The sequence below is a fragment of the Rattus rattus genome, chromosome 16 (genome assembly GCF_011064425.1).
Source record: "Rattus rattus isolate New Zealand chromosome 16, Rrattus_CSIRO_v1, whole genome shotgun sequence".
In the NCBI taxonomy this organism is placed as follows: Eukaryota; Metazoa; Chordata; class Mammalia; order Rodentia; family Muridae; genus Rattus; species Rattus rattus.
The window spans coordinates 2,340,204-2,354,977 of NC_046169.1; the positions used below are offsets into that span (position 1 = coordinate 2,340,204).

Sequence of the window (14,774 nt, forward strand, 5' to 3'; positions counted from 1 at the left end):
CCTCAGTTCATTTTCAACTGCGATCAAGTACCTTGACAAAAGCAACTTAGAGGAGAAAGGTTTTATTCTCGCTCACAGTTTGGGGTAGTGTCTATCACCGGGAAAGTCAAGGCAATAGGAGCTGGAAACAGCTGGTCACTTAGCATTCACAATCGGGAAAAACAGAGGAGTGAAGGCATGGTGCTGCCCTGCTTTCTGCTTACACAATCCAAGATTCCAGCCAGGGAATGGTGCCACCCAAAATAGGTAGCCGTTCCCACCTCAGTCCAAGCAAGTTAGTCCCCCATAGGCATGGAAGAGAAGGGGTGCACACAGGACAAAGGGGCTATAGCAAGGGGTACCCAGGAGAGCAAACTGCCCCATGTCCAGAGTAAGAACTTCGGTGGCTCTCGAGTTCATCCACCCAGGCCTTTGTGAACCTAACGTTTTCATTAGAAGTGAGATCCCAAAAATCACAAGACCATTGTAGCCAGTCTCTTGCGAGCCCTTTTCTATAGTTTAGCCAGAACTCCAATTTACTCAGGCATAACCTCTGGTATGGTGTAGCCTGACCCTTCGAACTACCACTGTGATCCTCTCCCAGCTCCCGAGTGGCAGGGCACACAGGTGCCAGCATGTAAACCATTCAGCATGTAAACTATCGTGTTGTCCACTGAACTTATGGAGTGGCATGGCTCCTTGGAGAAGGGGGTGTGGCTTAGGCCAAAGAGGAGAAGCTCAAATGGAAGGACTAGGCCTGGGGTGGTGTGGGTATGGCCCACGCCTAAGCCAAGGAAGAACAGGGGTACAGCCTGGGCCCAAACACAGGGCTCTAGAGGTAAAAAACCAATCCATCCAAGTATCACAGGAAGTGGGAGTGGAGACTAAGACAAAAGAGGTGTAACCAGAAGGGTGGATTCTAAAGTGGTATGTGTATGGTGGACAGGGCTGAGGTCTGGCTCAATGAAAAGTCTCCACTTCCACTACAGTCCAATCACCCTGTGGGGAGGCTACATCATCTGGGGAGAAGCTGGTGACTGAAGTGATGCTGGCACGCGATTCGTCCAGGGGAGAAAGCAATTCGGCCCAGCGGCCCAATTCAGCATCGCTAAGCGGAGCCCGGGATCCACCAGAGATGCCACCACCCCCCGAGCCTCCTGAACCACCTTCGCTGCCCGCTGCTGCACCTTCCGCGGCTGCCAGCAGCAGAGTCCGGCTCAGCAGGTGCTGCACAACGCTCGCCTGAAGCGCCCCCAGCGGCAGCTCACCAAGGCGAGTCGACTTTGGGCTTCTAGAGGATGCTCCTGCGCAGGCTGCAGCAGTCACCTTAGCACTGCCAGGGCCAGGCCTGGGTTCTGGCTCCACATCTAGAGATCCAGGGGTTGGGGCCACCGACTCTGGTCCTTCGGCTTCATAGATGGTGCACAGGCCGTCAGAGGAACCCGGGCCAGCAGTGGGAGGCCATGGCAGGGGAACTCCTGTAAGAGCAAAAGTGGGGACAAGCAAGATTGCTCAGAGGTTAAGAAGAACACTTGTCACCAAACCTGAACCTGACAACCACTGTTTGATCTGGAACCTACGTACGTATTGAAGGAGAGAACCAATTCCACATGAGCACTGTGACACTCAAGCCTGCACAAATATTCAGAGAGGCAAGTGAGTAAATAAAACTCATTGATATGAAAAAATCTTAAGGACCACCAGCAGGCCGGAGAGATGGCTCAGTAGTTAAGAACACCAGCTACTCTGTCAGAAGAACTTCATCGTGGTTCCTCACAATGAATGGTCTTTAAGTTTAATTCCAGGTATTCTGACAAACTCTTCTAGCCTCTGTGACACCACATACATGGCACAAACATACATCCAGGCAAATCACCCATTCACATAGAATAATGTAAAATAAAAATTAAAAAAATCGGACTAGAAAGATGGTTCAAGGGCTGGAGAAATGGCTCAGTGATCAAGAGCACGGACAGCTCTTTCAGAGGTCCTGAGTTCAAATTCCAGTAATCACATGGTGGCTCACAACCATCTGTAATAAAATATAATATATATGATCTTTTAAAAAAAAAAAAAAGAAAAAAGAAGGTTCAGTGGGTAAGACACTTGCCACTAAACCTGAAGACCTGAGTTCAATCCACAGGTAAGGTGATAACTGAGTTCCATAAGTTGGCTGACTTCCCCCAAGTGCACTAAAGGAGTGCATGCCCACAAGTAGATACAAACACATTCAAAAATAAGTAAATAAATAAACGTGAATTTTTGAGAAGGCAAAGGCAGGACTGGAAAGATGACTCAGAGGTAAAGAACAAGTATAGCTCTTGCAAGGACCTGAATTTGGTTCTCAGCACCCATTTTGGGTGGCTTGCAACCAATTATAACTCAGAGGACTCACATAGTACATACATTTACATAAACACACATACATATAAATAAAAAATCGCCTTTTAAAGGAGATTACGAGATGAGTAAACGCAGTTGCAGCCCTGCCTGACCACGAGTTCCCTCCCTATAACTAACACTTCCACACACACACACACACACACAGACACACACACACACACACACACAGACGACACACACAGACACACAGACACACAGACACACAGACACACAGACACACAGACACACACACACACACACACACACACACACACACACACACACACACACACACACACACACACACACACACACTATAGCCCAGATGCGAGGCTGACAACATCTTGGGAAGCTCCGCCCCCGAGCCTGGACTCTCTGTTCAGCATCCTTACCCGGAGTGCCCCTCACTGCTAAGGGCGGAGCAGAACTTCGACTCCAGGAGGCTGGGTGGCAGGCAGCTAGCTCCGCATCCGGGGCCGGGGAGATTGTAGCGCAGCCCTCGGGCCCGCTATCGTAACCGCGGAGCTCCTCCGGTGTGCTCGTGGCACTGCTGCTGTGGCCTGCCAGGTCCGGGCCGCTCAGCGTACTGGAGGGGCTTCGCGAGGGCGGTGGCGGAGCGGCAGGGGCCAGCGCCAAGGTCAGCCGTGGACCTGAGATAGGGACATCTGGACCCGGGGTCGGGGGTCGACGCGGGGCTTGCAGTGGGGGTGAGGCAGGAGGAGAAGGAGGCTGAACAACAGGCGAGGTCAAGCCAGGAGGGGCCCCCGGAGGGAGCGTAGTCAGGGAAGAAGGAGGGGTCTGTAAAGTAGGTAAAACCACAAGGGGAATCTGTAGGGGCGGTGTGGCTGTGGCCAGTGGGGAGGAGGGACACTGCAGAGAGGGCAAGGCCAGAGAAGATGGGGTCTGCGGAGAGGGTATTGTCAGAGGAGAAGGAGAGGTCTGTAAAGGAGGTAAAGCCAAGAGGGCACCCTGTAGAGAACATGTGCCTGTATCCAGGGAGGAGGTAGAGGCTGGCAGAGGGGGCAAGGCCGGAGGTGAGGCTTGCGGAGGGGGCGTGGTCAGGGGTGAAAGAGTGGGTGAGCCCAGTGAAGGTGGGGCTTCTGGAAGGGGAGTTGCCAAGGGAGACGAAGGTGAGGCTGGGGGAGAAAGGGGGTCCTCCAGAGGTGGTGAGGCAGGAGGGGACAGAAGAGCCGGCAGAGGGGGTGAGGCAGAGGGCGAGGAAAGAGGCAAAGGGTGTGTAATAGGAGGTGCCCGCAAAGGAGGCGATGGGAGAGCGTGTGGCTGCACAGGGTGGGTAGGCGAGAAAGAAGGCGAGGCCTGCGGAGAGAGTGAGCCCATAGAGAGTTGGGTGGATAGAGGGGACAAGGGCAGAGGAGGAGGCGTGGCTTGCTGGGGCGAGGAGGCCAGTGCTGGCGGCGAGGTCGACAAAGAGGCCGGAGAAGTGGGCAAAGTCGGAGAAGGTGGGAGCCTCAGAGGAGGCGTGGCCACGGAAGAGCGAGGGACCAGCAGAGGTGGTGAGGTGGAGCTGGAGGAAGAAACCGGCGGAGGAATGGCCAGAAACAGAGGGTCTTGCAAAGGCGGCGTATTTCGGTTAGAGGGCGTGGCCTGGGGGAGGGGAGGAGACCCAGAAAAGTTGACCGGGGAGGGGGGAGCAGTTAGAGTGGAGAGAGGCAACTTAGAGGGCGTGACAAGGGGAGTGGGTAAATTCTGCGGGGAACCTGGCGGAGAAGGAAGGAGTTGTGGAGGAGGCGCGGCTAGAGGGAGAGGAACAGGTGAGAAAGGTGTGACCGAGAGAGGTTCCTGAGGGAGCGAAGCTGAAGGAGCCTGGTGGTTGGGCATACTCTGCGTGATGGGGGGAAGCGATGGAGAGATTCCAGCTCTTGGTGGAAGTGAGTCAGAGGCCTCTTCAGTACCCAGACATGCGGGTGGAGCTAGCAAAGGGGGTGTAGCTGGTGGAGAGGGGAGGTTCTGCAGAGGAAGAGGGGAAGGTAACGGTGAGCCCTGTCCGGACTGTGAATGGGGCATTGGCTGCGAGGAAGCAGGTGCTTGGAGTAGTTGAAGTGAAGCAGGTAGAGGCGGGGTGGCGGGTGGGGAGGGAGGGAGTGTGGTCGGCAAGGAATCATCTGGGACCTGGACAGAGGGAGCACCAGGTGGAGTGCGTGCGACTAAAGATGAAGCAGAAACCAGGCTCTGTACAGAGGGCCTGTTCTTCCTTGGGACTGTGGTCTGGGTTGGATGCAGAGCTTGCTGCCCTTTCGACTTGAGCTGCGAGGTATGCGCAGGACCCCGTGGGGTTGCACGCGGTGAGAGCCCGGAGCGGGCTGGGGAGAACTGAGGAGTAGCACTGGGGATCAGAGAACGGGAGACCGGTTTTTGCTGGCTGCCACCAGCGACTGAGCGCCTCCTAATGGCCGGGCTCAGCTCCGTGGCACTGTGTTCAGAAGCACTGCTCACAGGTTTCCTGGGTGCCTCGGTGGTCAGAGGACGCTGTCTGGCACTGGGAGTTGGTTGAGGAAGTCCCACCTCTGTAGCTGGGACCCTGGGCCGACGGGTGATGGCAGGGGAGGAGGCTCCTGAGGTGGGCCCTAAAGAATCTGCAGACAAAACTGAAGTCCAAAAGAAACATGGGTATCTCGGGGCTGGTTGCCTTCAAAGACTGAGAGTAACCTACTTGTCTCGAGGTCACATACCTCTTCGTGTTCCAGAGCTCAGAGTGTTCCTTTTGGGCGTCTCTGGTGTTTTACCTCTGACCACAGGTTCCTTAGTCGGAGGTTGGAGTCCCTTCTGGACAACAGGGCCTGGTCTGGGCACAGGAAGACCAGTTGTTAGCATTCCCAATTTCGCATTTCCTCATTTGTAAAACAGAGGTGCTTGCCTTTCTGTGACCCAAGCAATAATGGCCTTTACCCACTTCGTGTCCGTTATCTGCAAGTGTTCCTGAGCCATCTCATATGTAATATTTTTGTATGTGTGTGCACATGTGTATACAAGTGTGCACACCCCCACCCCATTGCCTGCCTATGTGGAGAAATAAACACTGACATCGAGCTGAATCCATTTTTCTGCCTTATTTTATAGTCTGTTTTACTTATTATTACTATGAAGCCTGTGTAGGCTGGCCTTGAATTCACAGAGAACCACAGGCCTCTGGCTTCTGAGAGCTGGGATTAACAGCAAGTGCTACTACACTTGGCTATTTTTTGGGGACAGGATCTCACACAGAATCTGATATTTGACACTTCCTCGGCCAAGCACCAGAAACCCACCTCCCATTCCCACCCAGAGCTGAGGTTATAGTGGTGCATCGTCAAGACCGGGTTTTACACAGGTGCTGGAGTTTCAAACTCAGTACCTCATCTGTGCAGCAAGCACTTTAGCACACCAAACTACCTTTCCAACCCATTCGTGTGTAATATCAAAAGGTACCAAATTGCTAAATTAACCCTTGCTTGGGGAATTAGGGAGTTAGGGGAATTAGTTCATCACCTGGCGATCCCACTGCTGGCACGCCCTGGGCTAGAAATAGAACCCTGGCCAGAGGTCTTCATAGGGGCCCTCTCTCCTTTCCCAGAAGCTGGGGGCCTGTTGGCTTCAGTGAGAAGACAAAAATCAATGGTATTTCTGAAAAAGAGGAGTATCTGAGAAGGAAGAGAGGAGGTAAACGGAGTGCAGGTGGAGGTCACAAGTAAAGCCAAGTACCTGGGCTGCGAGGACCTGACCCAGCACTGCGCGCTGGTGCCCCGTGAACAGTGGACTGAGGAAGAGCTGCTTTGCCGGTCTGTGGAAGAGCCGCTTTGCAGGCACCTGGGGCTCGCTCCACCAGGGGCCTTCGCCCCATAGCTCCATTTGCTTCCAAGACTCGAAGGGCAGCACTGGTTACAGGGGGAGGAGGTCGAGCGGACCCAGAAGGAGGCCTAGGGTTCAGAAGGCCAGGGGTTCGTGAAGCCGGCATCCGCGGGACAGCTCCTGATTTGATCCTATCCCTCTTGTCCATACCGCACCTAATGAGGAAGACAGGAGGATTGGTATCCCAGGTCCTGAACCAATCACTATACACCATCCTGACACCTCCCTGTGCTTCCTCTAGCATCGCCACCCATGGGTGCCTAAACCTCAGCCTAAAAAGCCTCAATTTGCTTTTCTTCTAACCACCCACACCCGTTCACCAACCTGGCCCTCAGTGCTGTCCTCAAGTCCCACCGCTACCTCCATCCCCCAAAGCTGAGACGCCCTATCCGTTCCCCACCCTCCGACCCCGCCTCTGCCCTCTTACAAGAAAAACATCCACTCCCCTACCCCCTCGCCTCTTGGAAACCTAAATGACCAATCCGGCAAACAGGGAAATGCCTCCGGCTTCCAGATTCAGGGGCCTCCGTGTGCACGCCAATGGGGTTTCGCCAGCGTCCTCCCTCAGATTCCACAGGCACCTGCACAGAGAAAAAGAGTGGCCCTGTTGCCCGCGAACGGGCTCCGGAAGACAAAGAGCTGACCCCTCCCCCAGCCTGGTCCCCTATGCCAGCGATCCGCCCGATCCACCTGCTCACAGCACGCGTTCACCTCCGCTTGTGGGCACCATCCGCTCCACGCAGGGTCGCCTGGGGTGGTGCTGGGCCAGAGAGCAGTAGCGGGGAGCAGCGAAAAGGCAAGGGGAGGGGGCTTCAGGCGACAGTGCCTAGGGAGCTTGGCCGCGGCCCCGCCCCCCCCAGCTTCGGGTAGAGAGAGCGGAGGATGCGCGCACTCGTTCTCGGTCCAGAGCCGGGAGCGTGCCGAGGGTGCTGAGAAAAGAGGCGCGCCTCCGAGGGAGGTGCGGGTGCCGCCTCCCTGTAACCCTAGGAAAGGCCTATTTCGGTGTCTGTGTCCAACACCCACAGAACTAACCAGAGAGGCTCAGTGGGGAAACCCCTTGAAGACCCTCACAGTCGTCTACCCAAGCTCTTGCACCTGCTCCGACACCCTTTCTCCAGCACTTGGAGACCAACACTCTCCTACACAGGGATAGGCTGGGCCTTGGCAACCAGTAGGGCGGGATCATTGTGCCTCTGACCCACCAACCAATCCAGCCATTTTGTGTGTCCTGGTCCTCTTTGCGATGGCTATGGAGGCTAGATAGCCCAGCGACACCTATGCCAGGTCACCTAGTCACCTATTTTGTAACTTCTACTTTCCTCACAGTCATTACCTGATACGGGTTGGTAGGGGTTGCTGCAGAATGAGAACCCTGGGAGTTACTTTTTTATTAGTGGTGGTGGTGGTGGTGGTGGTGGTGGTGGTGTGTGTGTCCTTGCCCACGTGCACACGCCACTGCATGCTGTTAGAAGTCAAAGAACAACGTGTAGGGCTCAGTTCACTCCTACAAACTGTGGATCCTAGGCATAGAATCCGGGTAATCAGACTTGGCAGTAAGTGTCTATACCCGCTAAGTTCTCTCACCAGGCCCCAAACTCTTGAGCTTAGAGGATGCATTGCACAGCAGATCCCAGATTTGAGAGAAAAGAGGAAGAATAGCGGGGTGAAAGAAAGGGGGAGAAATGGGAAACGCGGTGGTGACTCTGTCTTCTGTGGGGCAGGACATCTCAACTTTGCTGGCACACAGGCAGTCAAGGCCTGCGAAGTTTCCTGGCAGAGCTGAATCCATAGAGTACCGAGGATCATGATTACGGAGGGAAGGAGAACTCTCTAAAATGTGTATGAAGAAACCAAGAGCATTCTGTTACTCCCCCCCCCCCCCGGAGCTGAGGACCGAACCCAAGGGCCTTGCGCTTGCTAGGCAAGTGCTCTACCACTGAGCTAAATCCCCAACCCCACCAAGAGCATTCTGAGCGTCTCAACCCAGTTGAGCAACTAAAAAGTGTCACTTTAGTTTGCCGGTTTATAGATTCTGTGGGGGCGGGTGTGCCTCACTTACCCATAGAGGATGTTAAACCAGAACTCTGGTCTATTAGGGCTCTCTGAAGTATGTGGACTCATTGAGTTGGGCGTTTGGGGCTGTACAACCAAGAGATCCAGGCAGAAGGATTCTGAGTTCCAGACCAGCCTGGGCTACTTAGCAAGGCTTATTGATTGAGCGATTAGAGGTGCTAGCTACATAAAAGAAATGAGTCCTGGAACAGTTTCAAAAGCTCCAGAAGGAGGGCTAGCAAGCAACTAGAATGAGGTCTGCTGGACCCCGGATGAAGAGCGTTTTAAGGGCTGGCCCTCTAGCTCAGTTGACAGGGTGTGTCTGTGGTATACAAAGAGTCCCGGTTTCTATCCCCAGCAACACATAAACTCGGCATGGTGGAGTGCAGCTATCATCCCAGCACTCAGTAGGTGGAAACAAGAAAATCATTTCAACATCATCCTTGGCTGAGAGATAATCTGAGACCATACTGGGCCTGTCTGAAAACACAGAGTAGCAGCCAGGAGGAGTGGTTACAGGCCTTTAATCCTAGCACTTAGGAGGCTGAGGTAGGCAGATCTCTGTGAGTTTGAGTCCAGCCTGGTCTACAGAGAGAGTTCCAGGACAGCCAGAGCTATATAGCTTTCTTGAGAAAACAAAACAAAACAAAACAGAAAACAAAAAACAAAACAAGGGCTGGAGAGATGGCTCAGTGGTTAAGAGCACTGACTGCTCCTCCAGAGGTACAGTTCAAATCCTAGCAACCACATGGTGGCTCACAGCCATCTGTAATGGGATCCAATGTCTTCTTCTGGTGTGTCTGAAGACAGCTACAATGTACTCATATAAATAAAAAAGAAAAAACAAAACAAAACCAAAAGCGAGCTGTTGGTTCTATTTTTTTTTTTTTTTTTGTTTTTTTTTTCTGGAGCTGGGGACCCGAACCCAGGGCCTTGCGCTGCTAGGCAAGCGCTTTACCACTGAGCTAAATCCCCAACCCCTGTTGGTTCTATTTTAAACTAGGTCCCATGATCTAGCCCCTGGCTGTCCTGTAGCACACTATGTTTATCAGGCTGACAACCTCGAGCTCACAGAGACCCACTTCTAAGTGCTTGGATTGAAGCTGTGCACACCACACCTGGCAAAAATAAAAAAATAAAATAATTTTAAAATGCAAAGCCCTAATTTTAGAACACAGTGTGGTTCCAAAGAGACCCTGTCTCAAAAAAAAAAAAAAAGCAGGAGGACATTTTTATAACAAAACTTAAGGGAAAACAGACATGAATTTCTTCCATTGAATCTCCATGACTATTGGTAGAGAAACAGAATTGTAAGGGAAAATAAAATAGAGAAGGGAGATAGTAGATAACGACTAGAGCAACCAAGCCTGAGATCCTAAGTTCAATCCCCCAGGACCCATATGGCAGAAGAACAACTTCCAGGAGTTGTTCTGACTTAACATACATGCACGCGCACATGCGTGCGCTCACTCGCACACACACTAAATACATAGATAAATATTCTTGGTGTTTCCTAACTCAGTTGGCTGAGACATAAGGATCACAAGTTTGAGGCCAGCTTACCAAGGAAAGTGGGAGGAGGAGGAAGATGGGAAAAGAAACAGAAGAATAAAGCAGGCAGCGCTTTGGGGTACGGGTGTAGTTATATAAGGAACAGTACTTGGTGCGTCTGGAATGGCAGGGGCGGAAATCAGAAATGTCGTGTGAGGGATGGGGGTGAGCATCTAGGGAGTTCTATGGAGGTTTGTTTTTGAAACCGAGTCTCATGCAGCCCAGTGCAGTCTTGGACTCCACTTGAAGCCAAAAATGACATTGAACACATGCTCCTCCTATCCCCACCTCCCAAGTGCTTACAGGAGAGGAGTGCGCCATCACGCCTGGTGGATCAGAGGGTTGGGATCAACCAGAGTTTGATGTATGCTAAGCAATCGCAATCACCGTCCAACTGAGCTACAGTCTGAGCGCTTACGTCTAAGGGTATTTATGGGGGGAAAGGAGGATAGCACAAATGGAAGTCAGGCCCAGAGGTCAACTTTTTGGAGCGGTTCTCTCCTTCCACCTTTATGTGGGTTTCAGAGATCAAACTCATATCTGCAGGTTTTCCAGGCATCACCTTTGCCCACTGAGCCGCTCCCCTGGCCTTAAATCAAGGCTCAGGAAAGTGTCTTTTGTTGGTTTGGCTCAAAACTGTTACCTAGTTATCTTCCTCATTTCTCCTTCCCCTCCTCAGACTTCCCTTAAGCTGAGTACTTTCATGGGTGGTCGCTTGTTTATGTGGCCTTCGGATGAGCTTCCTTTTGTCTATGGTCCAGTGTGATCACATCTGTTGGTACAGTGTCACCTGCCACTCTGTACTTTCTGCCTTGCTGATCCAGAGCCACTCCCCACCCTATGCCCAGAACTAGCACCCTGTAGCCTGTCACTCCTGCTTATACACATACACACACATGGCAAACATGCGCTGGCACACCAGTGAGTAACTCCTCCCTCCCTGGAATTCAGGGGGTTGTCCAAGTAAGGTGTGGCTGGAAGAGTTGGGAGGGGGGCTGAGCTTTCTCCATTCATGACTTGTAACCAGCTAGATGAGGTGGTGCGTACTTGCAATTCCAAAACTCAAGCTGCCTAGCGGAAAGGATCACCACTAACTTGAAGTTAGCTTAGGACATACGGTGAGTTCTAGGCCAACGTGGGCTACAAAGTAACACCCTGTCTCAAAAAAGTAAACAATGGGCCAGTGAGATAGCTCAGCAGTTAGAGGCTTGCAGCCAACGCTGATGACCTGAGTTTGTTACCCAAGACCCACGCTCTAACCTCCATTCATGTGCCAGGATGTGTGTGTGTGTGTGTGTGTGTGTGTGTGTGTGTGTGTGTGTGTGTGTGTGTGTGCGCGCGCGCGCGTGTGTGCATGTGCGTGCGTGCGTGCGTGCGTGGTGTGTGTGTGTGTGTGTGTGTGTGTGTGTGTTTTTCAAGTGTGAGAAAGTAAATAAATGTAACAAAGGTTGTTTTTAAGCAAATGCATGCTTAAGAGGTGGCTCGTTTGGCCAAAGCTCTTGCCTCACAGGGGCTCCATTCTTAGAACTCAGGTAAAAAGCTCAGTGGGGCGGCCTGTACTTTTATCATAGTAAGAGCAGGGTCTGATGGGAGACATGTGGGTCCCTGGAAGCTTGCTCACTGGCTACTTAGCCTACTGGGCAAAATCGCAGGGTAGTAAAAGACCCTGCCTCAGCAAAAGCTGGTGCTGTGAGCTAGAGAAAGCTACAAGATTAACCCAAAAGAAGCCCTTTGTAACCGGGGCTTCACAGACAGCTCAAGGAGTGTCTGGACTACTTCAGATGGTTAGAGCAGGTGCCATGTGAAAACTCTATAGAGTTATGTGGCTCAGGACTCTCGGCTTTGGGCTTTCCTTCAGCTCACTAACCCACTCCCATGCTCAGTTCGCTCCTTCTCAATAATCTGTCTCAATCTCTATTTTTAACCACATGTCCCAGGTCAAGAACCAGATGAATCTTCTTGAGCTTGAGGCCAGCCTGGTCTTCAAAGTGAGTTTCCAAGACAGGCAGCCAGGGCTGTTACACAGAGAAACCCTGTCTAGAAAACAAAAAAAAACAAATCTTTCCAAGTGACCATCAAGCAGATGAAGCCAGGCAAGTCAGTGTTCACATAGAACAGCAGCCACTTGGGAAGAGGTAGCAGGAAGAAGAGGTAGCAGGAAGCTCATATGAACTCAGGAGTTTCATTTAGGCATCTTGGGCAACACAGCAAGACCTTACACTTGAAGGAGAGGTGGCAAAATGAGTCAGCTGGTCAGTTTATTTGCTAGCAAGCCTGATGACCCAAGGGCTTGAGTTTGATCTCTGGGACCCACACATTGGAAAGAGAAACCTGTCTGTGGCATGGGACAGCCACTCACGCATGTAGAAAATAAGTAAATAAAAATGTATTTTAAAAGGGACTGTTGGGTTGGGGATTTAGCTCAGTGGTAGAGCGCTTGCCTAGCAAATGCAAGGCCCTGGGTTCGGTCCCCAACTCCGAAAAAAAAAAAAAGAAAAAAAAAAAAAGGGACTGTCAAGGGGCTGGAGAGATGGCTCACTGGTTAAGAGCACTGACTGCTCTTCCAGAGGTCCTGAGTTCAAATCCCAGCAACCATATGATGGCTCACAATCGTCTATAATGAGATCTGATGCCCTCTTCTGGTGTGTCTGAAGACAGCTACAGGGCACTTATACATAATAAAGAAGTTAATCTTAATTAATCAAGATAATTGGGTGGGGGGAAAAAGGTACCTGCTGCCAAGTCTGACAAGTTGGGTTGGATCCTCAGGAACCACATAGTAGAAGCAAAGAACTCACTCTCACTGCTTGTCTCTGAACTACACACACACACACACACACACACACACACACACACACACACACACACACACACACAGAGAGAGAGAGAGAGAGAGAGAGAGAGAGAGAGAGAGAGAGAGAGATTTGAGCACCTACGAGTAAATAAATAAAAAGCACACACCACACTAGGTTACTTCTTTCTCCTCTCCAGCTTGCTTCAACTAGAATTCATTTAGTTCCAGGTAAACTATTCACATTCAATTTTTCATTTCCAAATCTAAATTTAGAGGGTCTAAACCAAGACAGCACTGGCTAGATCATCCTTTCTCCACGGTTCACTGGATGGCCTCTGCTGTGCTAGGCACCATTCCTAGTGTTAAACATACAGATGAGAGTGACAGGGACGGGTGACTGAGCGTGTTTGTGGGGCTTGTATTCTAATGGGGACAGATTATCGTTGGTGATAGTGACAGTTTGTTCCGTTTGATGGCAGTTTCCTGTAACTCATGCTGATCTCTAACTCACCAGGCAGCAAAAAAATGGCCTTGAACTTTTTTTATTTGAGAGATAGGGCTTCCCTGAATGATCCCGGCTGTCCGGGAATCTGATATGTAGATCAAGCCAGCTCAAACTCACAGAAATCTGTTTGCCTCTGCCTTCTGGGTACTAGGATTAATGTCGTGACCTTGAACTTCTGATCTCCAACCTCGATCTCTACTTGGTTTGTTGGTTGGTTTTTGTTTTGTTTTGTTTTTTTTCCGGGACAGAATTTCTCTGTTTAGCTCTGGCTGTCCTGGAACTCATTCTGTAGACCAGACTGGCCTGGAACTCAGAAATTCACCAGCTTCTGCCTCCCAAGTGCTGGGATTAAAGATGGGCATCACCAGTGGTTTATTTGTTAAGCAGACAGGGTCTGCTACCTATCAGACTAGCCTCAAACTTACTTTGTAGCTGAGGAGGACTAAACTTCTGGTTTTCATGAAATTCTCTCTGTCTCTCTGTCTTTCTGTCTCTCTATCTCTGTGTCTGTGTCTGTCTGTCTGTCTGTCTCTCTCTCTTTCACACACACACACACGCGCACACACACGCGCACACACATACCACCACCACCACCACAACCACCACCTTCCCAGGATTATCCCATTATCCCATGTGCTATCTTGGAACTAGAAATGGAACCCAGGGCGTCCTGCAAGTAAGGCAAGCATTCTAAGCTCCAGTTCCATCCCTGTAGTCAGACTCTTGAACAAGTAACAGATCTAAGTGTAGCAGGAGGCTTATTCAGCAGATTGGTACACACAACCTTCCACCCAGACCCTGGGACAACAGGTTCCAGGGCACCTGTCAGAGAGAAGGGAGAGACAGCCTTTCTCAGATGCTTCCCCCTCCATGAAGAACTCAGAAAACCCCTTTCACTGGATCCTGCTTTGCCCTGACTTTATTATCTCTGCGGAACAGATTTCATAATAACTTGTTCTCTCTCTCTCTCTCTCTCTTTCTCTTTCTCTCTCTCTCTTGTTTTTATATGATTTTTTTAAAAAGATTTATTTATTTATTTATTTATTTACTCTATATAAGTACACTGCAGCTGTCTTCAGACACACCGGAAGAGGGCATCAAGTCCCATTACAGATGGTTGTGAGCCACCATGTGGTTGCTGAGATTTGAACTCAGGACCTCTGGAAGATCAATCGGTGCTCTTAACCACTGAGCCATCTCTCCAGCCCTATATGATTTTTAAAGTAAAAGTTTCTAGTAAGTATTCTGATTTTGTTTGTTTTGAGAAAGGGTCTCACCAGTTTGGCCCCAAACTCATAGAGATCCACCAACCTCGGCCTCCCTAGTGGTAGGATTACAAGCTGGTGCCACCACACCCAATCATGGTTTCGGAGTTTTGTTGTTTTGCTTTGCATGGTGTGTTCATCCTTGATTGCTCATCTTGATTTTTTATGTGTATGAATGCTTTGTATGTATGTATGTGCACCACATGTGTGCAGTGGTCATGGAGGCCAGAAGAGGGCACCAGATTCCCTGTGACCCTAGTTACATACAGTTGTAAGCCACCATTTGGGTGCAAGAAATTGAACCCTAATCCTTTGGAAAGGTGTGCTTTTTAACACTGGGCTATCTCTTCAGCCCCTTAGTTTGGTTTTTGTTGTTGTTGTTGTTGCTGTTTTGTTTTGT

General features: G+C 50.8%; 1 protein-coding gene across 3 annotated transcripts; it reads right to left on the bottom strand.

Moving 5' to 3' along the window:
- Positions 1 to 46: 46 nt before the first annotated feature.
- Positions 47 to 7,062, bottom strand: Prr36 (proline rich 36). Of its 3 annotated transcripts, XM_032886945.1 has the most exons (7): positions 6,898 to 7,062; positions 6,658 to 6,788; positions 6,061 to 6,362; positions 5,848 to 5,950; positions 5,052 to 5,164; positions 2,754 to 4,967; positions 47 to 1,457 (listed from the first exon to the last, which is right to left on the bottom strand). In XM_032886945.1, the coding sequence occupies exons 3-7, from the start codon at positions 6,353 to 6,355 to the stop codon at positions 940 to 942; spliced, it is 3,243 nt and encodes a 1,080-aa protein (XP_032742836.1). In that variant the 5' UTR covers positions 6,356 to 6,362; positions 6,658 to 6,788; positions 6,898 to 7,062; the 3' UTR covers positions 47 to 939. The 3 variants fall into 3 exon arrangements, with proteins under 3 accessions (XP_032742836.1, XP_032742837.1, XP_032742835.1); XM_032886946.1 differs by lacking the exon at positions 6,898 to 7,062 and having other exon boundaries at positions 6,677 to 6,867; XM_032886944.1 differs by lacking the exons at positions 6,658 to 6,788; positions 6,898 to 7,062 and having other exon boundaries at positions 6,061 to 6,637.
- Between the last annotated feature and the right edge of the window lie 7,712 nt (positions 7,063 to 14,774).

What these genes read in the sequence shown, in the direction of transcription:
- Prr36 (XM_032886944.1), bottom strand. Translation starts at nt 6,451, where the DNA reads ATGCTAGAGGAAGCACAGGGAGGTGTCAGGATGGTGTATAGTGATTGG. An exon ending in GCCAGCAGTGGGATCGCCAG is followed by an intron (nt 5,165 to 5,847) that starts GTGATGAACTAA and finishes TCCTGTGCCCAG; the next exon opens with ACCAGGCCCTGTTGTCCAGA. An exon ending in AGCAGTGAGGGGCACTCCGG is followed by an intron (nt 1,458 to 2,753) that starts GTAAGGATGCTG and finishes TTGCTCTTACAG; the next exon opens with GAGTTCCCCTGCCATGGCCT.